At 38.0% G+C, this 26,997-nt stretch overlaps 1 protein-coding gene across 20 annotated transcripts in view; it reads left to right on the top strand.

Moving 5' to 3' along the window:
• The window catches only part of Wnk1 (WNK lysine deficient protein kinase 1), a 145,043-nt gene that overhangs the window by 35,851 nt on the left and 82,195 nt on the right, over window positions 1-26,997 (top strand). For all 20 annotated transcript variants that reach the window (XM_028880452.2, XM_028880474.2, XM_028880455.2 and 17 more), the window contains exons 2-4: window positions 5,092-5,264; window positions 15,360-15,580; window positions 17,661-17,818. In XM_028880452.2, the coding sequence (XP_028736285.1) occupies window positions 5,092-5,264; window positions 15,360-15,580; window positions 17,661-17,818 (552 nt within the window). The remainder of the gene's footprint in view (window positions 1-5,091; window positions 5,265-15,359; window positions 15,581-17,660; window positions 17,819-26,997) is intronic.

Here is a 26,997-nt window from a genome sequence, read left to right on the forward strand (position 1 = left end):
TGGGATTTCAACAGACAAATTGGGGCTTAAATTAGCTTCATTATCTAGTGTCATAAATCATTTAGCAAAACTAATGGCAGCAGTCAACCTTTGGCAAGATTAGATCCCTGCTACCCCAGGTAAAAGTGACTGAATTGAGCATCTAGTTTTGTTTTGTTTTCTTTGTTTATTTTTGGTGTGTGTGTGTGGGGGGGGGGTCTGTCGACAGTTTCATTGTATTGCTCAAACTACCTTGGAGCCAGATATATCTGTAATCCAGACTAGTTTCAAACTCATGATTTTCCTGCTTCAGCCTTCCAAGTGCTGGTATTACAGGTAATGAGCCACCATGTCTAGTAATAAAGTATATTTAAATCAGGTGCAATTGTATACCCTTGTAGTCCTGCTACTTTGGTGGCTAGGAGTTCAAGCAAGACAGAATTCAAGACTAGCCTGAGTAACATAGGCAGATTCTCCATCTCTCATCGCTACTTTTTTCCTTTTACATTTTTGTTTTTGTTTTAGATAAGGTCTCACTATTTAGATCAGACTGGCCTTGAACTCAGTCCTCCTAAATTAGCCCCTGAGTATCTTTTAAGAGTTAAAAAGACCGAAATGAAATACTGATGCCATGGTGGTGGTACAGTGAAAACTTGACCTAATATGAAATGAAAATGCACTGAAATCAAATACTAAATGAGAAGTAGTACCACCTTCCTCAGTCATTTAGCCTCAGTTACTTTGACTTGTGCCATGACTGGAAAGTTCATACTTTTGAGAGATAACCAGTAATACAATAATTCTGTCACCATCAGTAATGACCCCTAGTGGACAGATTAGGTGACTTTGTGGATAACGGGGCACAACCTTTGGCTGGGGAGTTGAAACAAAGTGCAAAAAGATGTGAAAGAGAGTTTGGTCTTTTGTAAGTATTACTTTAAAAAAAATTTTGGTTGGAGTTTGGATATGTGTGTGGTATGTAGAGGTGAAAGGTAAGTGTCTTTCATCATTGAGTCACAAGTTATTAAAGACCTGGTGACAAGTGCTTTACCTACCGAGCTACTTCGGTAGCCTACTGAAATAATGTTTTTGCCAGTCTTACAGTGAAAATTTAGAGAGGGAGCAAAATTCTGAGGAGGAAGAAGTTCCAAAGAGGATGTGGGAAAACATGCTTGCTCATGAAGCAGGAATGCAGTGGAGGCTAGAGGGGACTATTGTAATTAAACTGATTATTATGACTCATTCAAATGTATAGGGTCACTGCCAAATGAGGAAAGATGAGTTTCTCCTCCAGGAATTGGGTTTGGTCAAAGAGATGGCTAGAGAAAGCTCTTATTAATAAATTCTTTAGTATGATCATACTCCCACCTACCTGGCCCTTTTCTGTTAGCTTTTTTGTACTTTTGTTTTGAATTAGGGTCTGTCATACTAGTAGCACAGGCTGGGCTTCATCTGAACTTAACCTCACAAATGCTTGGGTTATTCGTATGTACCACCATTCCCAGTTTAGCTTTGTTTAAGTGTGTGTGTGTGTGTGTGTGTGTGTGTGTGTGTGTGTGTGTGTGTGTGTGTGTGTGTGTAAGCTCAAAGTCAGAGGACATCTTTCAGGAGTTAGTTTACTCCTTCCACCATGTAAGTACTGGCTTGTGGGCAAGTGTATTTACCATAAGCTGAGCCATCTCTCTGGCCCTTAGGCTTGTTTTTGATACTAGTGGGAGGAATAAATAGTGAATAGGAGTCATGACTTGTTTCCTTTCTCAAACTTCCCCATAGATATTTTTGAGTCTGACTGCTTGACCCTGTAAAGTTTTTCTTGTAATGCTGTTCTGTTTTGGTTTGGAGATGGTTTGTTTTGTATTTTGGAGGGAAACAGGTTATCATTAGCCCAGTCTGACCTCAGACTCTCAATCTTAAGTGCTGAGATTATAGGCATACCACCACCATCCTAGCCTGACCTGTGTTTTATATTTTTTGATGGATGTCCATGTATTAGCTCCTTCCCCAATCTGTATTTTAGACTCACTTGCATTTTTATTTGGAAGCATCTGGTTTATGCTCTTCTCTCCCTTATATCTGGAACAGAGTCTGAGACCCTGGCACATGTCTTTTGTATCCTTGCCTCCCTTAAGTCCTAAAGTTCAGTTAATAATGATAGTAACAAAAAAGATAATAAGCGAAGATGTGTTGTAAGAACTGAAAAGAAAATTAGTGAAGATAGTGATATATCTGAGAATCAGGAACCGAAAGAAAGCAATGGAGGTAAAGCCTCACAATAAAGGTAAGTCTCACATGCACACATGTATGCATTTCTACACGTAAACTCTTGTAGAGAGTAAAGCATGGGAGGAGGCTATTTCAGAGAGAGAGAGAGAGAGAGAGAGAAATTGACAGTTTTCCTGAATTAAACATAAACACTTGAAAATTTATTATTTTTTTAAAAAAGTGCAATTAGAGTGGGCATTGATTATTCTCATCTATAATCCCAGCATTTGGGAGACTGCGGTAGGACTGACTGCAAGTTCAAAGTCATCTGGAACTACATACCAAACCCTCTCAGGAAAGTAAAAAGAGGTTGTTTAAGCATATTAATGACACTGATAAAGTAAGCAACAAGATATGATTTTATACTCACCAATTGACAAAGTTGATGTGTGGTAGATAACTACCGCATGTGTAGCAGTGGTAGCCTTCAGACAAAAGATAGTATCTAGACTGCTTAGGCTGCTAAGGTGGCATTAATTTATAAATAAGAGAAAAAAATTCACAATTCAGATAACTGGGAAGTTCAAGGTCAAATTGCCAGCAGGCCTCCATTTCTGGTGAATACTTACTGTGCCTCAGAGAACTTGTTGCATACTCACAGGGTGGAAAGGGCAAAAGAGATTAACTTGTTACCTGAAGTGTGTGCCCACTCCCCCTGTAAAGTCACCACCTATCTCCTAAGATCTTGGAGGTTAAGATTTCAATGTGAATCATTTAGACCATAGCAAAAGCATATAAGAGCAGAAAAGAAATTATGTTTTAGTTATCAAAGTATTTTTAAGTGGCATTGTATACATCATTAATGGACACTACAATCTAGTGCAAGATCTCACAGCTACCATGATTTCCAAGTAGTTATTAATCTGAGTGTCTTTTTGGGATACCTATAATCATTTGTTAATTGATTAAGTCTGTCAGTGGTAATAATCACAGGTAATGCAGAATACTCTTACATGTTTGCATTCATAAATATGAAATGGTAAGTTTTAAGTTGGCAGCAGTGGCACATGCCTTTAATCCTAGCACTGGAGAGGCAGAGGTAGTTGGATCTCTTTGAGTTCTAGCCCAGCCTGCTTGAGAGCCAGTTCCAGGACAGCCAGGGCTACACAGAGAATCCCTATCTCAAAAAACCAAACAACAACGACAAGAAATTATTTTAATTCAAAGTTAATGAAAATTAACATTTATTTTTGTGCAAATTTATAAATCTTTAAAAAGATTTTAGATTTTTTTAATGTATGTGTTTTGTCTGCATGCATGTATGTATGTACACCACATATATGCTTGGTGCCAGAGGAGGTCAGAAGAAGGTGTGTTAGATTCCCTGGTACTGGAATCATAGATAGTTGTGCTCTATCATGTTGGTGTTGGGGAACTGAACCTGGATCCTCTACAAGACCAATAACTGGTCTTAACAGATGAGCCATCTCTCCAGTCTTGTAAGTTTTTTTTTTTTTTTTTTTTTTTTTGGTTTTTCGAGACAGGGTTTCTCTGTGTAGCTTTGCGCCTTTCCTGGGACTCACTTGGTAGCCCAGGCTGGCCTGGAACTCACAGAGATCCGTCTGGCTCTGCCTCCCGAGTGCTGGGATTAAAGGTGTGCGCCACCACCACCCGGCGTAAGTTTATAAATCTTAAAGAACTTTGTGAATCCTACAAGAAACAGTGCCCTGCTGGGCTTGGTTGTTCTTGCCTTTAATCCCAGCACTCAGGAGACTGAGGCAGGTACATCTTTTGTGAGTTCAAGACCAGACTGGACTATATAGTTAATTCCAGAACAGCCAGGGTTGTGTAGAGAGATCCTGTCTAAATAAAACAAAACAGAAACCCTGGTGTCCTATAAATAGTTATGTATACAAGCCCAAGAAGATTAACAGTGAAGCCTTAATTGTGGTTTTGGAGAAACATCAAATGAGGGAGTGCTTACTAAAGATTCCTGAGTAGATAATGTATAAATTGTGGTATGTTCAAAATTTTTTACAGAATGTAAAAACCAGATGATTCTTACATATCTAAATTCAGGATAGTGTTCATTCAAGGGTAGGGAGTAAGAAGGAGGGGCCACCCTCGTAACACAGAGGACTTTATAAATTAGATGTGTAATATTAAATCACATTTTACTTTTGCTGGGAATACTTTTTAAAGTATCTATTCTGAGAGTGAGTGGCTAGAGATAGTTTCCATTTTAATAAACAGAACAATCAACACATTGTGTATATGGATCTTGTTAAGGTATAAAAATAAACTGGATTCTTTTCCCATTCTTCATCTCAGGTAATAAGTAAATTAGTTCCTGTAATGGCACCAGGAACTTTAAACACATGATGAAAGCATACTTCCTAGATTGCTTGATTCTGTTAAGTTTTGTTGGGTGATGCAGTATAATCATAAAGAAAGTTATAATTAGTATAAAGATAGAACTATAGTGATTACTTAATCTTTTTGCCTTCAGAAACCCATGACCATTCCATGTCATTATTTGCCTATTTCTAACAATTATTTTGGCTGATTTTGGAAGCAGCAAATGAGATTATATTTTAGACATACATTGATACTAATAATAATGTCAAGCATCACTTTATAATCCAAATTTCTTAAATATGTAGTAGTCTGTTCTCAGACCCTTAGGGCATAAAAATGACTGTTATTAGTGTTTCTGTTTAATTTTAATGTTATTTATCATTAATTAATACAAAATTAGCACATTTTATTTATTTATTAGACAGGTTTTCTAACTTGCCATCCTCCTGCCTCAAGAGTGCTAAGATTGCAGCCCTCATTCCCAGCTTATTTAGCATCTGTGTGACTTATGTTTATCGTTTTACATCACATTACTTTGTTTTTTCCTTTTAGGATCGAAAGTTAACAAAGTCTGAAAGGCAGAGATTCAAAGAAGAGGCAGAAATGTTAAAGGGTCTTCAACATCCCAACATTGTTCGATTCTATGACTCCTGGGAATCCACAGTAAAAGGGAAAAAATGCATTGTTTTAGTGACTGAACTAATGACATCTGGAACACTTAAAACGTAAGTCTATCAGTATTTATAAAGATGAGCAAGAATTTCCAGATTATCTTGTTTTTTTAGATATACTTTTGTTGTTTAGCTTGCTAAGGCAGAGATAGTCCTTTCTACCTTCATGATACCATGTGTTTTTCCTACCCACAAAATCCTCTTGTATATAAGATGATATGGTGATTACTTATCAGCAAGTATTGGAATGAGGTTGCTGCTGAATAAACCTAGTTAATTTTAAGTCATATTGATTTGTATTTCTAATATGTGTGAAGTTTAGGGATTAGAAATCAATGACAAGGTTGCCCTCTAGTGGTTAAAATGAGATTAAAGTATATTAAATATTTGATCACATTTTATTTTTTACAATATATACGCAACTAGCTACTGTCTTATTTCTCTTAGTTCTAAAAATTAAAACCAAAATAGCTAGACATGTTATCCACTTGAGAAAAAGAGATAACATATAGAAATACCAAGAGCTTTAGATGAAGAAATGGGGTATATTATTAAAATCACAGGTTTGTCAAGAGCATCTGTTTATTGTATTGAGAAAGGAAGCTATTGTAAAGTACATGGTATAAATTTGTCATGGAGAAATTAAATTTTTGTTTAAAATTTTATTTTTTTAAATATGTATTTTATATTAAATTACATGTGTGGGTTTGTATATATATGCCATCAAGGCCAAAGAAAGGTGTCTGATCCCCTGAAGCTGGAGGTTACAGGTGGTTGTGAGCCAGATGAATGGGTGCTGGAAGCTAAACTTCTTAGGTCCTCTGCAAGAGCAGTAAGCATTTAACTGCTAGGTCATCTCTCCACCTCTCTATTATAATAATGATAATAATAATTATTATTATTTTGTTTTTTAAGAAAGGGTTTCTCTCTGTAGTCCTGGCTGTCCAGAACTTGCTCTGTAGACCAGGGTGGCTTCAAACTCAAAAATCTGCCTGCCTTTGCTTCCTGAGTGCAGGAGAGAGGGGGGGGGAGGGGGAGAGAGGGGAGAGGAGAGGGGAGGGGAGAGAGGAGAGAGGAGAGAAATATATATAAGTGATTGTCTCATGTGTGGCCGTTTCCAGAGGCCAAAAGAGGATATCTGATCCCTTGGAGCTAGAGTTACATGTAATTGTAAGCTGCTGGATGTAGGTATTAACAACTGAATTCTGGGTCTTCTTGAAGAGCAACAAGCCCTCTTAACTTTTTAACTACTGAGCCATTTTTCTAGCCTAGTTCCCAAGTAATTGAATTTTTAAAAATTACTGTGATATGTTATTTGTCCTCTTATTTTATTTTGAGAGTGGATGTGGTTTGAGACAAGGTCTCATTATGTAGCGCTAGGTGGCTTGAAACTTACTATGTAGACCAGGCTGCAGGCTGGCCTCAGACTCACAGATCTGCCTGCCTCTGACACTTTAGTGCCGGGATTAAAGGTTTAGTCCACCACCCGCCTGGCACACTTACTTAATTAACCTACCTTCCTTCCTTCCTTCCTTCCATGTATGTATGTATGTATGTATGTAGGCATGTAGGCGTGTGTATGATGGTATGAATATAGAGGTCAGAGGGTAAATTATAGGACTCTTTCTGGTCTGGGAGGTGGAGCTCCAGGCTTGTTGGCAGGAACTTTTACCCACTGAACTATCTGTCTCTATCAAATAAATAGTACTGAGCTGATATATATTAGGTCTTTGGAACATAGTTTTTGTCTCCTGATTATAGTCACTGATTTGAATGTGTTGTTGAATTTTCTAAATTAATTTTTTTAGCTAGTGTCTTCAACTCTTCCTATTCTTCCATCTACCTGCCTCTGCCTCTCAAGTGCTGGGATTAAAGGCATGAGCTACTACCTCTGGGCTAAAGATTTGTTTATTTATTATGTATACAGTGTTCTGCTTGCATGTATACATGCAGGCCAGAAGAGGCACCAGATTTCATTACAGATGGTTGTGAGCCACCATGTGGTTGCTGGAAATTGAACTCAGGACCCCTGGAAGAGCAGCCAGTGCTCTTAACCACTGAGCCATCTCATACTTGACTTTGTAGCACTGTGTCTGAAACTTGATAAATATATTCATGGATTAAAGAAAATTTGTGGTAGTTGTGTGTCTATATACATCTTGAGATTATTTTCACTGGTTCAGATTCTTAGTTGATTGTCAGCATTCTGTAAGACATACCTAAAAGCATACTACAATGGTTTACTTGTGTCTTGCTTATTTATCTGTTTATTAATTCTTTGCAAAATGATTTATGGGGCTAGAGTGATGACTGAATGGTTAAGGTTCCTCTTGCAGAGGACCCCTGTTTGATTCCCAGCATTCACATGGTGGCTCACATCTGTGATCAGGGAATCTGATACCATTTGACCTCTGTGGGCACCAAACATGCATGTGGTGCACATATGTATACACATGCAAAAACACACATAAAATTAATAATCCATTAAAACTTTTCATGATTTTTTTTCATGTGTAAATGTGTATATCTATGTGAGTGTATGCCATATGTGTGTGGGAGTCTTTGGAAGAGGGAAGAGGGTGGCAGTTCAGGCTGTAGTGGGTACTAGGAACCGAACTCTGTCCTCTGGAAGAGTAGCAAGTGCTCTTAACCACAGAACCATGTCTTCAGTGCCTGCCCCCCTCCCAGTGGGGGAAAGAGTAATCCCCAGAAAAAAAAAAAAAAATATAAATCAGAGTTGTACCAGATATCGTGCTTGAGGAAGTGGGTACTATTTTTGGTATCCACACAGTGACAAAAAGGCCTTGGATATCACAGAGAAGGGTTAGAACATACCTGTGTCAGAAATGTAATTGTCCATAAAAAGGGTGAAGTTGGCACTCCTATCAGTAAACACTACAAGAAAGCTTTTGCCCTCTAGATGGAAAGTAGGATTTCTGAAACATACTGAAGTGCTATCTTTCTTGCCCCATTTCCCTCTCCAAATTGCTATCGATGCCTGTCCCTTATATTCGTCCCTGTCACATATATTATAGAATGTGTGTGTGTGTGTGTGTGTGTGTGTGTGTGTGTGTGTGTGTGTGTAAATATATATATATATAAACTCTACTGCCTAGTTAGTGCAGGAAACTCAGGCCAGAAGATATATTGTCTGTAGCCAAGTTTTCGAAAGTGATGTGATAGTTTGGATGAGAATGGTCCTTCTAGGCTCATGCATTTAAATAACTTGGTTCTCAGTTGATGGGATTGTTTGGGAGGGATTAAAGGTGTGGTCTTGTTGGAGGAGGTATGTCATTGGGGGAAGGCCTTAAGTTTTCATAAGACTAGCATCACTCCTAGTCTTTTTCTCTTGTCTGCTACTTGTGGATCAGGATGTGAGAGCTCTCAGCTATTCCTGCTGCCATTTCTTTGCTCCACCATCATGGACTCTCTGAAACTGTAAGCCCAATTAAGTGCTTTCTTTTAATATGTTACCTTGATCATGGTATTTTGCTGTGACAATAGAAAAGTAATTAAGACAGGTGACTTCACAGTTAAATAACTAATCCACCAAAAATCATGAACATACACAACCGGAAATTAATACTAGAGAAGTTAAGATACTGTGGCGATTCTGAAAGTAATCATATATTAAGTATTTTTGTAAGGATGAAATTAAATATACAAACAGGAATGAGAATGAATAGATGACATAAAAAAGAAATGTGACTCCATCAAGAAAAGGACAGGCACGATTGAGAAAGAGCTGGAGAACATCTATACCTAATAACAAATCATTAAAATTAAAATTTCATAAGAGCTGATGATACACTCCTGTATATCCCAGTATTCAGGATAGAGACAGACAGGTCTCTGTGAGGCCAGGCTGGTCTGTCTAGTGAATTCCAGGCCAGCCAGGGATATATAGTAAGACACTGTCTCAAAAAATAAAATAAAATTGTTCTTTGACAATTTCATACATAAATATTATCTATTCTGATTATTCTTCCATTCCTCCAATAATCTCCTCCCAATTCCTGTCACTCCCCCTTCTCCTTTCAAGTCTTTTTTTGTTTTTCGAGACAGGGTTTCTCTGTATAGCTTTGTGCCTTTCCTGGGACTCACTTGGTAGCCCAGGCTGGCCTCGAACTCACAGAGATCCACCTGGCTCTGCCTCCCGAGTGCTGGGATTAAAGGCGTGCGCCACCACCGCCCAGCTCCTTTCAAGTCTATTTAAATACTTTAATGCCTTATTGTTTTGTGACTTGTTAAGTTTAACCAGTGTGAACTTGAGTTTGGAATTGTCCATTGGAGCCTGGTGTGCTCACTAGTGGGTACAAAATTGAATGACAGTGACTTTCCCCCATAATCAGTAATCAATAATTCAGCAAAGGGGAAGGTAGGACCCTGTGAAACTCTGTCCCCCAATCCATGATTGACTGTTGACAGGCCCATGCAAGCTACTGTAAAGTCATTATTGCAGTGGTGGAGTAGTGCCTGGAAGATAGTCCCATAGTCCTTACCCCTATCTGGATCTTACATTTTTTTTCTGCCCCACAATTTTCCATGAGATTTAGGAAGAATGTTATAAAGGTTCTGTTCAGGATTGAACACTCAGCTATTGTTTATTCTCAGAAACTTGAGCAGCTGTGAGTTTCTGCATTTACCTCTGTTCATTGCAAAGAGAACCTTCTCTAACTATGGCTAAGAAGAACATTTGTCTATGGGTATAAACTTAAACATTTAGAAGGAAGTTTGATATACCAGCTTTGTTCAACACCAGTAATAAGGTCTCCTTATCAGTGATTCTCAACTCGACCCCCACAGGGCTCACATATCAGATATCATGCATATGAGATATTTACATTATAATTCATAACAGCAAAGTTACAGTTAGGAAGTAACAATGAAATAATTTTATGGTCTGGGGTCATCAGAACATGAGGAACTATATTAAAGGGTTATAGCATTAGGAAGATTGAGAACCACTACCTTAGATCCTAAAACCTCCCAGCCATGGGCTTTTGACCAGGTTTAGAGTACTGGCTATGAATTCTCTTATGTGTGGGAAAAAATCGTCTAGTAGCAGTCTTTTGCTATCTCTGGTTCTTATAATCTTTTCACCCTCCTCTTTAGCCATGATCCCTGATCTATAGAGAGGGAGGAGGTGTAACATAGATGTACCGTTTAAAGGGGAGCACTCTGTAGGCTCTAATTCTCTATATCTTGTCCAGTTGTCAGTCTCTGTATTAATCACTATCTGCTGCAAAAGAAGAAGCTTTTCTTATGAGGATTAGAGATATACTAGAATCTGGATATAATGATAAGTCATTAGGAGTCATTCTAATACTGTATCCATTTCATAGAATAGTAGTAGTAGATTTCCCCTTAGGGCTTGTGACCTAGTAGCCATGGTAGTACCAGGCATGGGGTCTATCTTAAATGCAATTATAAAGTGCCTGCTTACTCCCATAAGTGCCACACTAGGCCTATTTGTAGCTCACAGGGTTCTCAACTGGGTAGGACGGTTGATTACTTTTCCTCCTTGGTAGAATGCATAGCACCTCCCGAACTATGAAAAATTGTCAGTAGGGATGAAATTTCTGCCTTGATTTCTCTATGTCCTATTACTCAACTATGTGACGTCTTCAGCAATAGTGTCTTGCCACCAGTTTCTGGAGGGTAACCAAGAACAATGGCAATAGACTAATGTTTAGGGGGTCTGTGGGACCACAGTGGCCATGAACTCAAATAACAGATAACTCATTCCTAGTACTTAGGGTTTTTTTGTTTGGTTTTTTTTTAAATAATATTTTTATTAGTTCTTAGATAATTTCATATATCATATCTGATTATATTCACCCAACCTCTCCCCTAAAACAGGTTTTTTGTTTGTTTTGTTTTTTGAGACAGAGTTTCTGTATGTAACAGCCCTGGCTAGTCCTGGAACTCACTTTGTAGACTAGGCTGGCTTTGAACTCAGAGATTTGTCTACCTCTACCTCCTGAGTGCTGGGATTAAAGATGTATGCTACCCTGTCCCGCTCTAAAAGCAGGTTTTAAGGATTAAAAGTAATTAGGGACTTGAGAGTTGGCTCAACATTTAAGAGCATTGGGTTCTCTTCTAGAGGACCCTGGTTCAAGTGGTGGTTCACATGGTGGCTCAAAACTATCTAGTCTTCAGATGATCAGACACCTTCTTCTGCCAGTGTGAACACCAGGCACACACTTGGTGCACAGACATACAGGTAGTCAGAACACCAATACACAAAAAATTAAAAACAACTTGCCTTTGCTATTAAGTTTATTTAATTGCTTCATCCAAATGTAAGTTTTATTTTAGTTCTACTCTTAGTTTTTCTGACAGATCCAAATCTTGTATATGTAGGATTTAAAAAAAAAAATTACTGTGGAGATTTTATTTATATCCTCACCTCTTTACAAATTTAGTGCTAATATTGTACACTTTCATGTAAAACACGCTTCTTAGCTAATACTGTGATTTTTATATTACATGTATATTTCATAGACCTTCACAAAATTTTATTAACTAGTTGCATGTACTTTAAAGGTACTAATATGAAAATATTAGTAGATGCTTTTCCTTCCCTCACTCTGCATATGTACAAATAAAATATGCACCACAATGCATTTCTCAACAATATTTTCTCTTTAGTGATTAGATAACAAAGACTCTTATGCCATACTCTTCACTTAGTCATCCTGTGGATTCTGTTGCATATGTACATACTTTATCAGTTAACTAACTGGAGATTTGGATAGAAAATATACAGAATTGAGGGCTTTATTTTGTGACCAATTTCTGGAATTTCTTCTTTCCTCCCCCTCCCTCATCTTTTTTCTTTTTGGTTTTTTATAACAGGGTTTCTCTCTGTAGACTAGGCTGTTCTGGAACTTAGATTGGGCCGGGCTCTGCATCCAGCATGGTAGAATTAAAGGTGTGAGCCTCCATCACTCAGCTCTTCCTCCCCTTCTTAAATATTTTTTTTTTTGAGATTATAATTGTGTATTTGTCATTTCCCCCCTCCATTTCCTCCCTCTAAGCCCTCCCATGGTACCTGCTTCCCTTGGTTCTCTTTCAAATTCATGGCCCACTCTTCTCCAGTTGTTACATATATATGTATGTGTGTATATATACACATATTCCAAAGTATATAAGTATCTACTCAGTCTATATAGTGTTACTTGCTGTGTATGTTTTCAGAGCTGACCATTTTGTATTTGATAACCTATTGGTGTCCTTTTTCTGGGAAAGACTAATTTTTCCATTCAGCATTTCTTAATTGCTTATAGGTCTTTGTTTAGGGTTGAGACTTTCTCCTTTTCATGTTAGCTTATGTTTATGTTTTTGTTCAGGTCATGTTTAAGCATACATGTTAGACTTTATGGGTATAGCTTCTGACATTTATAGAAAACACACAACTCTCTGTTCTCTGACTCTTAAAATTGTTCTGCCCCCTCTTCCACAATGATCTTGAGCCTTAGGTGCAGGACTTATGTTGTAGATGTGTATCAGTTGTGTCTGGATGCTACATGTGTCTGCATTCTGATAAGTTATGGTCTCTGTTACTAAGAGAACTTTCCTTATTGAAGAATAAGAACTACATTTCTCAGGCCACCCTGGGCTATAAAGTGAGTTCCAGGACAGCAAGGTCTAAACAGAGAAAACCCTGTCTTGAAAAAAAAACCAAAAAAAGAGTGAAAGAAAGAACTACACTGCTCTGTGGGTATAAGAACAAAAATTTAGAATGTAGTTAGGGATTATGTTGGTTTAATAAAGTGGCAGTTATAGATTCTCCTCTAAGATCCACATCTTAGTCCTAGGTAGTGGCTAGGTTTCTGGTACTAGGCATGATGGCATGATTTCCCTCGTGTTGAGTTAGTCTCTTCTTTTCCTTTTTAAAGTGTATTTTATTATTATGTGGGGGCGGGGGAAGAAGTGCGTGGAGAGGAGTGAGATATAAGAATAAATTAGAGTATGAATAAGAATGATGTATGTGTACTAGTCCAGAAACATTCCATGGCACAAGCATAAAGGTCAGAAGACTAAATCCAGGATATACTGCTTTCCTTCTGCCATGAATTCCAGAACAAATTTAAGTCATTAGGTTTATGCACCAGGTTATCTGCCCTTCCCCTTTTCCATCTTTATAAAAGAAAAAAAAGTTTACTTTGTGTGTCTGTATGTGTATGTCTCTGTATGTATGTGCACACCACCCGTATGCAGATGCTCATAGAAGCCAGAACAGGGTATTGGATTCCTTGGAGCTGGAGTTAAAGGCAATTATGAGCTGCCTGGCGTGGATTCTGGGAACTGAACTTAGGTCTTTTGAAACAACAGCAAGTGTTCTTAACCACTGAAGCATCTCTCCAGCCCCACCTTTCCTTTCCTTATCACCATTGCACTACAGTCATAGAACTGTTCTTTATTACACCATGTTCAAAATCTGTTCCATGTGAATCAGGGGGGGATTGTCATCAGGCATGGCAGCAAGTACCTTTACCCACTGAGCAGGAAAGCACGAAGACCTGAGTTCAGTCTTCATAAAGCCCACAGGAAAAAACAAACAAACAAACAAACAAACAAACAAAAAAACAAGGCATGATTATCTGCTTATGAGCCCAGTCCTAGCCACTCTGTCTAGTCTACTTGATGAGTTCTAGGTCAGTTGAAGACCCTGGGTGAAAATACAAGATGATGTAAGGACATTCAATGTTGACCTTTCTTTCCACATGTACATGCATGTGCGCATACATACATAGGCTGCTTACACATTGTTTTTCCTTTATTCTCATGTGAAATCACTCTGACTGATTTTGTTTTGTTCATCTTTCAATCACTGTTTTGTGTTTTTATTTTAAAAAAATTAAACTACATTTATTTATTTATTTATTTATTTATTTATTTATTTTGTGTTTGTGCATATGTGTATGGGTAACATATGTTATGTGTTCTGGTATATGACTGGCAGGAGTTGGTTTGCTCTTTTTTTTTTTTTTTGGTTTTTGAGACAGGGTTTCTCTGTGTAGCTTTGCGCCTTTCCTGGAACTCACTTTGTAGACCAGGCTGGCCTTGAACTCACAGAGATCTGCCTGGCTCTGCCTCCCAAGTGCTGGGATTAAAGGCGTGCGCCACCACCGCCAGGCAGTTTGCTCTTTTTCTTTCTTTTTTTTTTTTTTTTTTTAACCTAGTAAGCCATCTTGCCAGCCCATTTTACATTTTATTAAAACCAGTTTAGGTATACATTGGTAGAAGCCACTCCATTATTTATTAAAAGCAGAATTCTTTTAGTTATGTCAATAGCAAACTAATTTTAAAGTATACATTTTTTTTTTACTGTTACAGGAATTTTCTTACCAACTGCTTATTAAATAGTTTCTCTGAGAGCTGGGGATGTAGCTCAGAGTTTGCCTAGTTGTATACATAGGCCTGCCTGGGTTTTATCCATAGTACTGCAAAAACTGGGCATGGTGATACATACTTGGGAAGCAAAGGTAGGAGGAGCAAGGGTTCAAGATCATCTTTAGTTATATAGAAAGTTTGAAGCCACTCTGGGTTATATGAGACCCATTCTCAAGAAAACAAACAAAGAAATAAAAATGAAAGAAGGATGCAGAGGCAAAAGAATTACAAATTGTGACTAGCCTGGGCTGCATAGATCCTTTCAAAACAAACTAATGACCAGAGAAGTGGTTAAGATCACTTGCTGTACAGTCTTGAAGGCAAGAAAGAGCTCAGATCCCAGCACCCAGGTGACAAGCCAAGCAACTGGTAAATGCTTGTAACTCCAGTCCCAAGGGATTCATCTGTCTCTTTTGACTTATACACATGCACAGGTGCATGCATTCCCCTACCCCACATGCATGGATACATACATTCACACATAAAAAAATTTTTTTTCAAGAAAATTTCATTACTCAACAATAAAAATGTTCCAAGGACTTATTTCTTGTCTTTTAATAGAATTTTATTTCAAACTTATCTTAGCCCCTTTAACCTTACTAAAAGTATTACTGACCCTTAAAGTTACTGAGTCTCAATATTCTAAATTTGATATCCTATCTTTGGTATGTTAGAATTTAATGGAATTCTTCAAAGCAGAAAGCTGGTATCATTGATAACCTGTTTGGTTTACTTTGCCTTTTCCAGGTACTTAAAAAGGTTTAAAGTGATGAAAATCAAAGTTCTAAGAAGCTGGTGTCGGCAAATCCTTAAAGGACTTCAGTTTCTCCACACACGAACTCCACCAATTATTCACCGGGACCTTAAATGTGACAACATCTTTATCACCGGCCCTACAGGCTCAGTCAAAATTGGAGACCTTGGTCTGGCAACTCTAAAGCGGGCTTCTTTTGCCAAGAGTGTGATAGGTATGTTTCCAGTGTGCTTTGGAGCCAGTCTGGCTTTTGACATAGCTTTTCTTTAGAAACCTGATCCTGTCATATCTTTTTTGACACTAAATAAGCCTTCAGAAATCCATATCATGAACCTAGTGATCAAGTCTAGTTAAATATAAAATGAAAGAATTTTAATATTTAAGCTTCTAAAATAATTTTGAAGACTGTTGATGTTTTATAAAGTTACATGGAGAGAAGTAAGGTGAATTTCATTGATATAACCTCTTTTTACTGTCTCACTGAGTCATTCTGTTAATACTTAATATTTTATATTCATACTTATACAGTAGAAGCAATGTGTTGCTTTTTTTTTTTTTTTTTTGAAAAGTAAATGAAGTTTATATGTAGTTTAGCTTCAGAAATGTCCGTTGGCTATATATCTTCAAGAATACCTGGCTGTAAAAACTTGATTTGAAAATAGGAATATAAGGGGGTGTTTTGTGAAAAGCTGGTCTCATCAACTTTCCTTTACTTTCACCTTTTATAATGAATGATATATCAAAATTAGATTTCTCAGCCTTAGTACTCTGCATAGCTGGGTCTAGATAGTTACTGTGTAGGGTTTTTCTTATATACTGTAGAAATATTTCATAGCATACCTGGGTTCTACCACAAAATATTTGTAGTATTCCATGTCTATTTTCTCCTAATTGTTACAACCAAAAATGTCTCCAGACATTGCTGTAAGGAGAGCAAAATTAACCCTATTAGGAATCAGTACGTAGTCCAAAGAATAAGAGTGACCTTTCATACTTTTTAATTGTATATTAGATTCAAACCTGAAAAAAATAATGGCTGTTTTGCTAAGGTTTAACTCTCTGAAATTTAAAAAATTTTCAGTTCACATTCTATTCTGCTCTCCTATAGGTTATGACATTAAAAGCTCATTCATTATTAAATGGGCCAGAATCCTAAGTACCAGTAAGAAAAGCACAACACACCAATAATTTGCATTTCTTTCTTTCTTTCTTTCTTTCTTTCTTTCTTTCTTTCTTTCTTTCTTTCTTTCTTTCTTTCTTTCTTTCTTTCTTTCTTTACTTAAAGAACAAAATAAAACCAGTGTTCTCATTGGAATATTGTGAAGTTAGGATTTCTAATGCTGTTTATACATTTTTACACAATATATTATTAACAAGAAAAGTACATTTGAAGCTGAATTGCCCTTTTGTTTTCTTTATAGGAAGCATTTGATTGTCTTGGGGATCTTAAAATCACTAATCCAACAGAGTTATTTCCTTTGTTTATTAAATCATAATGTGCATACTTGTTCTGGAATTGAAGTTAAAGATTCTGAAATCATTGTAAAATCTAATATTGTAGGACCATACACATGCATACTGTGCTCACAAACCAGTCTGTGTTTGAGCTCTATATTCGTATGTGTATGTGCATTTGTTTTTCACCCGTAGGATGTCCTTCACTGTATTTCCTGTATCTACATTAGGCTTATTTGTTTACTGTAGGTTGGATCTTAAGTATGTGAAGAAAAGGCTCTGGTGAGTGGCCTTTGCAGATAATTATATTTTATTACCTTTAAAAATATATTGAATACAGAGGTTGGTGCGCCCCCCCCCCCAAGGCCTCCTTACTATGTGAAGTATTAATGGCAAGAGGCAAGTTGTAAATACTCCAACTTCCCATAGAGGGCAGACAAGTATTTGGTCTTTTTATCGTTACTGTCTTACAGTATCCATTTTGTTCCCTGCTAGTTTTTTTTTTTTTCTTTTATTACCTTTCCTTCTATTTGTTTTCATTATGAATAATATTAATATATCTCTTAGCCAAAGTTAATAGTGGGAACACAATTTCAACAGTATAAGTTGACTGTTCAGTGTGTTTTAAAGGCCTCACAGTGGAAGATCTTCTATAGGATATTTGATGGAACAGGCTAAGAAGATTGCCACCCTCTTTTCCCCTCTTCTTTTTCTTTTTCATCCCCGCCGGTGCCCCCCGCCCCCTCACAGGTGGTCAACCTCTTTGTTTCTTGAAACCTCTGGTAGGTAACACCTACAGCTACTGATCTCTTGACTCTGAATCATTGTTTTATTTTAAGGTACTCCGGAGTTCATGGCTCCTGAGATGTATGAGGAGAAATATGATGAATCCGTTGATGTTTATGCTTTTGGGATGTGCATGCTTGAGATGGCCACATCTGAATATCCATACTCAGAGTGCCAAAATGCTGCGCAGATCTACCGTCGAGTGACCAGTGTAAGTCCTTGCTAATTGTTGACATTACATCAGATCTAGTAAAATCAAGCTTGATAACATTCACCTGTGCAAAAGGGGGCACTAAAAGAAAGCCTAAGCTGTTGGGATGGGAGTTTGCTGAGTTAGATGCAGTGTACAGTGAAAGCAAAAATAAACTCAGTTTCTTCCCACTTCCCTTGCAGTCACTTAAACCTTTATCTTGAGGTATAATTTATTTGAAATTGCATTCTAATGTCTTCTAATAGTTCATCTGAATTCTTAATTATGATGCATGGTTTTGTATTGCTATTATATTGCTTTAAAGGTGATTTCAATTGAAGACTTTTGAAAGCAGCAAGAAGGTATAGGTTACTATTACAGCAGTGAGACTATGATAGATAATTGATATAGGATATAGAAGCATCCAAGATTCATTGGGATCTTAAGTATAAAGAGGAAAGCGGTTTTGTTTTTTTTGGTTTGTGGTTTTTTTTTGTTTTTCTTTCAGAGAGAATGTTAGATATTATGATGGGTTCAGGAGACAAGATAGCAGGTTCATTTTTCTGTTGTAATTATTGCTGTAGTCTCTCTCTCTCTTGTCTTTTGTTTTTTGAGAAGAGGGTTTCTCTGTGTAACCACCCTGATTGTCTTGGAACTCACTCTGTAGACCAGGCTGGCCTTCAATTCACAAAGATCTGCCTCCTGAGTGCTATGATTAAAGTTGTGCACCACCACCACCCAGCAGGAAAAAGATTTTGCACAATAAAAACATGAGTTATGTTCTATATCTATAGACCTTCCTGGATAGTTTATATATAGGAAATAATAGTATGTGGCCATTTGTGACTAGCTTCTTTCAGTATGTTTTTAAAAGGTTCATCATTTGTTCTCATTCTTGTTTCATTTTGAGGGTCATAGTGTTCACAATGAAACCCCTCTGAGCTTTGTACATAGCGGGCTGGTGATTTACCTTATACCTGTCATTACTTTTAAGAGGTAATATTCCATTGTGAATATACAATGTAGTTTGTTTAATATTCATCTGTTTGGACATTTAATCTGTTTAGCTTTTTAGGGTATTGTGAATAGTCTGCTGTGAATGTTCATGTACAAGGATTTGATTGGTCATCTGTTACTTAATTTCTCTTATCTTTTTTTTTGTTTGTTTGTTTTGGTTTGGTTTTTTCGAGACAGGGTTTCTCTGTGTAGCTTTGTGCCTTTCCTGGAGCTCACTTGGTAGCCCAGGCTGGCCTCGAACTCACAGAGATCTGCCTGGCTCTGCCTCCCGAGTGCTGGGATTAAAGGCGTGCGCCACCACTGCCCGGCCTAATTTCTCTTATCTTTTAAGTAGGAGTAGAATTATTGGGTAGTACACTTACTCCTAATAACCATTTAATTCAGTTGACTTGTTTTCCATGTGACTGTGTCATCTATCTTCCCTCCCTCCCGCCCTCCCTCTCTCCCTCCCTGGTATCTGCTGTGGCCAGAAGAAGGTGTCAGATTCCTTGAAGCTGGAGTTAGGCAGTATGGAACCAAGTGATAAGGGTGTTGAGAACTGAACCCAAGTCTTCTGGAAGAGCAGTAAATGCTCCTAATTGCTATACCATCTCTCCAGCCTTAACATACATTAAAAAAAAATTGGGGGTGGGGGGAGAATCTCTCACCAAACTTGCAAGTCTCTGCTCTTCTCCCTAATCTGTCCCGCCCTGCAACTCCCACCCCACCCCCCAACTAGGATTATAAGAAACACCAGGTACAGTTTTTTGCATGGATTCTAGGGCTCCAAACACTGTTCTCATGCTTGTACAACATTTGCCAACTGAATCATCTCTACAGTCCTTTCAGTTTTAAAAGGTAATTTAGGTGAATATAGTAATCTTGATTGGCAGATGTTTAAACATCAGTCCATGCTCTTTTTTTCTGCTGAGCAGTCTGCAAATGTTCTGATAGGTTTGCCTTTCTAAATAACCTGTACTCCCCACCCTTGAAGCTTTCAAATATCTTTTGTTCTAAACTCTTCAAAATTGTTTTAAAATTATTTTATGGCTGGGTGGAGCAGCACTCAGGAGGCAGAGCCAGGCAGATCTCTGAGTTCAAGGACAACCTCGTCTACAGAGCAAGATTCAGGACAGACACTAAAACAACACAGGAACCCTGTCTCAAAAAAACAAACAAAAATATTATTTTATGTGTATAGGTCTTTTGTTTGCATATATATCTGAGTACTACATGTGTACAGGTCCTTGAAGCCAGCAGAGGGTGTCAGATCCTTTGGGACTGGAGTTAGAGACAGTTGTGAGCTGCTGTGAAATTCTGTGAGAGTAGGAGAGCAGCCAGTCAGTGCTCTTAATCACTGAGCCATCTTTCCAGCTCTTCTTTTAAACTGTTGATGGTTTAACTATAATATAATATGTTGAGGTTTTTTTTCTGGTAATATCTATTTGAGATTCTACTTGGGTGTCTATCCTCCTCACTAGATCTAGGAGCAATTTTATTGACTAAGTTTACTGTGGTGGTTGGAATGAGAATGGTCACCACTTGAGGAGCTATTTGGGAGGAATAGGAGGTGTGGCCTTGTTGATGGAGGCATGTCATTTTGGGCAAACTTGAGGTTTAAAAACTTGTGCCATTCCTAGAGTGCTCTTTCTGCTTTCTGTTTGTGGCTCTGGGTGTGAGCTCTCAGTTTCTGTTCCAGGGCCATGCCTGCCTGCTGCCATGTTCCCACCATGATCATGGTAATGAACTCCTTCCTATCTCCCTGGAAACTACATTCCAAATAAACCCTCCTGTAAGTTATCCTGGTCATGGTGTTTTATCACAGCAATAGAAAAGTAACTTAAGACATTTACCATGGCTTTAATCTATATCAAGTTCATAAGTTTATCCCAGATTTGTTAGTTTGGTCTCTTAATACTATACCAGACATCTTGAGTCTTGTGGTCATAGGAGTTTTTTCTTTATTGTTGTGTGATTGCCTTTAATCATTAATGTTTTTTCTTCTACCTAGTTTATTCTTTGTTTTTGAGTTATTGTTTTTACTTATTTTGTTTTATATTTTATTATGGTGCATACATGTGTACTTACGTACAGGTGTATTTAACAGAGCAAGTGAGGTAAGAGCACAGCTTGTACATGTTGGATCATTGCGATTCCATGGGCCCCAAGAATTTAAACTCATGTTCTCAGTCATAGCCTAAGGCACCTTTCCTCTACCGAGCCATCTTGCTGGCCGAGTCTCCATTGATTTGTTTTCTTTTTCTTTCTTTTTTTTTTCCGCTTTTGGTTTTTGTGTGTAATCCTGGCTGTCCTGGAACTCGCTCTGTAGACCAGGGTGGCCTTGAACTCACAGATCCACTTGGCTCTGCCTCTGAAGTGCTGGGATTACCAGCAGGTGATTATTATTTTTTTTAGGTTGGATTTTTTTGAGCTGTTTATTTTCAAAACATCTGGTGGTTTTTGCTTATTTGTTTTGTTTTTCCCGAAGTTTTTGCTTAGTTTACTATCCAAGTTGAAGTCTCAAATTGACTTTGAGATTTTTTTTAAAATCAAAACTAGACTTTAGAATTTTTGTCTAGAATTTCAACCATTTCACCTTAAGAGGAGTTATGTTGCTTTGATCTTTCATATTTTATTTCAACGTGGTTTTGCAATTATGGTTATCTCATTTATCGGTAGCTTTTTCTTAAAGGCTTACTCCCAAAAACTTACTGCTTTCAGAAAAGAGAAATTAAACTGCCATAACAGCAATGTCAAAAAATGGTACAGAAATATAATAAAAAGTAAAACACAAAAACAGAAACTGCAGTGTGCCATCAGTGATCATAGAAATGATGAAAAATGTAAAAATAGATCATAAAATTTAAAACAAAATGTAAAATTAATAAAAGAATGAAATAAAAGAAGGGGTAGAAAAATGATGTGATGAAAGAGTATCTCAGGAGATAAAACATTTCATTACAAAATAAGGAAATTTTGTTTAAAAGATAATAGGAATTTAAAAGTAAAAAGGGGTCAGTGAGTTGGCTAAATGGGTAAGAACATTCTCTCTGCAAGAGGTGGAGGTAGCCAGATGCCAGAGCTGACCTAGTGAAAAGAATAAGCTTCTAGTTCAGTAAGGGACCTTGTCTCAGTGCAATAAGGTTGAAGATGATAGATTCCCTATGTTGTGCTCTGGCCTCCACATGTACGTGTACGGGCATGCACACCTCCATACTTCAAAGGATGCATCACATACACCACATACACACAAACCAAAAGTAAAAGTAATACTAACTATAAAGAGAAGCCATAAGGGTTTTTTTTAATCTTCTAGTATTAAAATCAACCAGATAGGAGATATAGCAGGTTGTAGCTAGAATCTGTTGTAATTCTTTACTATCCTCCTTGTATAGGTTGGTGCTTAAAGTGGGTTAATGTTAGGGCTAGTGTTTTGCCTTGTTTTGAAATAGCATCTCTTGTAGTCCAGATTACATAAGAACTTACTGTGTAATGGAGGATAACCTTGAAATTTTGATCCTCCTGTTTCCACCCTCTGAATGCTAGAATTATGCAAGGATAATATGCCACCATACACAGTTTATGTGGTACTGAGAATTGAATCTAAGGCTTCATACCTACTAAGCAAGCAAACTGAGAACTGAGCTCTCTCTATCCCTACTTCACTGTTTTGCCTGTAGCAATTGTTCTGCCACTGTTTATTGAACACAGATTTTTATGCCTTTAAGTGGTTTTGGCACCTCTCTGCTAAATCAGTTGACCTTCGATTACACACACACACACACACACACACACACACACACACACACACACACACACACACACACGAATTTGTCAAAACTCAACTCCTTGGTTTTCTGAAGCAGGGTTTCTCTGTGTAGTCCTGATTGTCCTGAAACTCACTCTGTAAACCAGGCTGGTCTTGATCTCAAAGAGATCTGCCTGCCTCTGCCTCTTGAGTGCTGGGATTTCTGAGTGCAGGGATTAAAGATGTGAGCCACCACCTCCCAGATAAATATTTTTTGAGATTTGTTTTTATTTTATATATATATGGCTGTTTTGCCAGCATGTAGAGGGTATTGGGTCCTCTTGGACCTAGAGTTAGAAACAATTGTTAGCTCCCAAGTGAGTGCTGGGGATTGAACCCTGATCCTCTGGAAGAGTCGACAATGTTCTTAACCACTGAGCCATCTCTGCAGCCCCCAAACCCTTATTGATCTGTATGTCTCGATTGTTGCATAGGTGAATTAGATAATTTATCACATAGTACATCATACTTCACCAATGTATGCATGTTGGCTGGATTTTAAACCTACCTTTCAGGGAAGGATTGGGGACCTTAACCCAATGATCGTTATCTTTGTAAGAATTGATGTATATACTTTAGAGTATCTGTGATATCCCATGTGATGTCAGAAAGAGATTGCTGTGCTTACTGTTGCTATACGCCAAGGAACACTAAGGCCAAATCATTATAAGCTAGGAAGATAAAAAAAGGATTTTGCCCTTTATATTTTAGAAGGCATTTGATCATGCTAAAACTGACGGTTAGGACTGCTGGCCTCTAGAAAATAAATGTCTTGCCGGGCAGTGGTGGCGCATGCCTTAACTCCCAGCACTTGGGAGGCAAAGTCAGGTGGATCTCTGTGAGTTCGAGTTCAGCCTGGGCTGCAGAGTGAGTTCTAGGAAAGGCACAAAGCTACACAGAGAAACCCTGTCTCAAAAAAACCTGAAAGAGAGAGAGAGAGAGAGAGAGAGAGAGAGAGAGAGAGAGAGAGAGAGAGAGAAAATAAATGTCTCATTCAACTTGTATTACTTTGCTATGGCATCCCTCTGAAACTAAACAGTTATGTTAATACATATATTAACAATTTTAAATTCACTTTGCTGGATTTCACCTTTGTAATAATCCTATTTCCAACTATGGTCATTGTTATCAGTTACTTGTCTGTTGCTGTGACAAAATACCGGACAAAAGGGAGAAAGAATACAGTCCATTGTGGCAGGGTGTTTTTATTTATTTATTTATTTATTCATTTATTTATTTATTCATTCATTCATTCTTTTTTTTTTTTTTTTTTTTGAAAGGGTTTCTCTGTGTAGCTTTGCGCCTTTCCTGGAACTCACTCTGTAGCCCAGGCTGGCCTCGAACTCACAAAGATTAGCCTGGCTCTCTGTGAGTTCGGGATTAAAGGCATGCGCCACCGCTGCCTAGCCATGGCGCAGTTTTTGTTTTTGTTTTTCCAGAGCCGAGGACCGAACCCAGGGCCTTGTGCTTGCTAGGCAAGCGCTCTATCACTGAGCTAAATCCCCAACCCCATGGTGGGGTTTTTTGAAGAACTTGTTCTATAGCCAGGAAGCAAAGATAGGGTTATGCCAGTGTTAAACTAGCTTTCTCCTTTGTATGCAGTCTAGGACTGCATCTCAGGAAGTGGTATCACCAATGTTTAGAGTAGGTCTTCCCAGTTCACATATATTCCCAGAGGTTTGTCTCCAAGGTTATTGTAGATCCTGTCAAGTTGACAGTGTAAACCATCATATCACAACCTGCAAGTGACTGTTTCGAAGGAATTATGAGATTCAACAGAACCAATGATGTTCAAGAGTACCTTTACTGGTATTCTGTGCAGCTTTTATTCCAGGTACCTCAGAACATTTCTAATCAGTATATGCTCAGGATACAGAAGGTTTCATGGCCTAATGGGGTCTGTTTGCATAATGCCTTTGAGTGTGCTAAACTGCATTGCCAAGGAGCAGGAAGTCCAGTTCTTGCCTGCTGCAGGCAGAGAGGCATTCTTCCTCCCAGGAAAGTAAATAAGATCTATGGGAACAGAGTTTACACAACAGGATAGTGTAGGAAAATCTATTATATACCGACTATATCATCACTAGTCTTTCCCTTGCTCCCGTATATTCATGGCCGAACCATAATGCAAAATGCATTCACTCCAACTTCAAAGGCTCCTAGTTCCAACAATGTTTAAAAGCCCAACTCTTAACGAGACTCAAGCTTCTTTACACTATCAAAACTGGGGAGCTGGGGCATGGCTTAGCAAATAAAGATGCCTGCCAACAAGCCCGAGGATCTGAGTTCAAGTCCCCAAGACTTGATTTGGTGGAATAAGAGAACCAACTTTGGCAAGTTATCCTCTGACCTGACCTCTAGATGAGCATGTTATAGCACTTGTGTATACATGCACGCATACACACACACTTGCACACAAAAATATAAACATTAATTAAATTACATAAATTTAGTTAATTTATGTAACTAAATAAATTAATTACATTTTATTTAAGCAATAAAAGACCCAAGATGCATATTTCCAATATACAGTGGTGTAAAATAAAACATCCTTATCTCAAAGGGGAGAGATGGGATGCAGCAAGCCAATATCAACCAAAGTAAGACAGAAACCCAGCAGAGTAAACATCAAATCTTATAGCTCTTTGTCCTGAATTTTTGGCTAATAATGGAATATCTGGGCTCTAAAGGGCTTAGGTAGCCCCATACCTTCTTTATTTGGCATGCAGCCTATGATTCTGTCATATCAAACATTGCAACTTAGCTTTCACCTTCAGCTTCATGCAGTAACCTTTCAGGATCTCTTTGTAGGAGCTCAGACCCTGTCATACATTGACTGGCATTGACTCAGCAGTTCTCTGGAAATGTGGTTATAAGCCTCAATGACCCCTTCAATCTTGTATCTTTCATGCTAGCAAAACCATTACTACATGGACAATGCTGCTATTAGATTCTGGTGCCAGCTCAGTATGGAACTGGTCCTTTTAGACCACAGTTGTGTCACCTTTTTTTTCTGCTGACCCTGGAGAAACACTGTTCTAAACAATTACGTTCAAGAAGCAAATACCTCTTTATTTCAAGTTTAGCTTTTCTTCTCAAGTTAGTTTGCATTTTCACAAACTTTAGAGTCTTATCCCCAAGACTTGTTTTGTCCCAAAGCAAATTGCAGGTTTCAATTTAATGGTACTAATCTTTTTAACAATTATAGCTGTATGGCCATCCTTATTCTCCTTTTAAAACCCTAAAACTCGTTTATATGACTTTTTTCCCCCGAATTTTACATTTTTCTTATCTGTATGTTCCCTCTTTTGCTGTTTTTTTTTTTTTTTTTTAAACTGTAGAGCTGGATAAGACCAGTGAGCAGTAACCATGACACAGTGTGAATGCTCTTCTGCTTGAAATTACCTCCACTGGACATACTAGTCATTTTTTATATTAGTTACTTGGTTTGTTACTCTGACAAGAGCAACCTAAGGAAGGAAGGGTTTATTTTGACATCAGGAGCTTGAAGCAGCTGTTCAACACACATATCAGGGGGCAGAGACAGATGAATCCCGAGACTCATCTGGCTTTTTCCTTTTTCCTGGTTTAGTTTTTTTTGTTTGTTTGTTTGTTTTTTGTTTGTTTGTTTTTTGTTTTTCAAGACAGGGTTTCTCTGTGTAGCTTTGCGCCTTTCCTGGGACTCACTTGGTAGCCCAGGCTGGCCTCGAACTCACAAAGATCCGCCTGCTTCTGCCTCCCGAGTGCTGGGATTAAAGGCGTGCGCCACCACCGCCCGGCAGAATTACAGTCTTTAAAGAGCCTATTGACTGAATCACTTTATTAATAGCTCTTAGATCTGTTACCATTCTTCATTTTCCAGATTTCTTTTTAATAACAAACACGGCTTTTTTTTTTTTTTTTTTTTTTTTTTTTTAAAGAACATTTTACAGCTAGGCGGTGGTGGCGCACGCCTTTAATCCCAGCACTCGGGAGGCAGAGGCAGGCGGATCTCTGTGAGTTCGAGGCCAGCCTGGTCTACAGAGATCCAGGACAGGCACCAAAACGACACAGAGAAACCTTGTCTCAAAAAAATAAAACAAACGAACAAACAAAAGAACATTTTACATACCAATCACAGACTTTTTCCTTTTTATGTAGCCTAGAGAAATGGCACCACCCACGTTTAAGATTGGTCTTCTCTTCAGGTAATCTAATCACAAACATTCCCCAGGTATTTGTCTCCAAGGTATTTCTAGGTCCTGTCAAGCTGACAATTGGTATAAACTGTTTGTTTCATTACATTTATTTGTATTATTTGTATTGCGTATATGTGCATCCATGCCACAGCATGCATGGGTGGAGGTCAGGGGACTCTCCTTCCACAATATGGCCCCCAGGGATAGAACTTGGGTCATCA

Source organism: Peromyscus leucopus, chromosome 3 (assembly GCF_004664715.2).
Source record: "Peromyscus leucopus breed LL Stock chromosome 3, UCI_PerLeu_2.1, whole genome shotgun sequence".
Lineage (NCBI taxonomy): Eukaryota > Metazoa > Chordata > Mammalia > Rodentia > Cricetidae > Peromyscus > Peromyscus leucopus.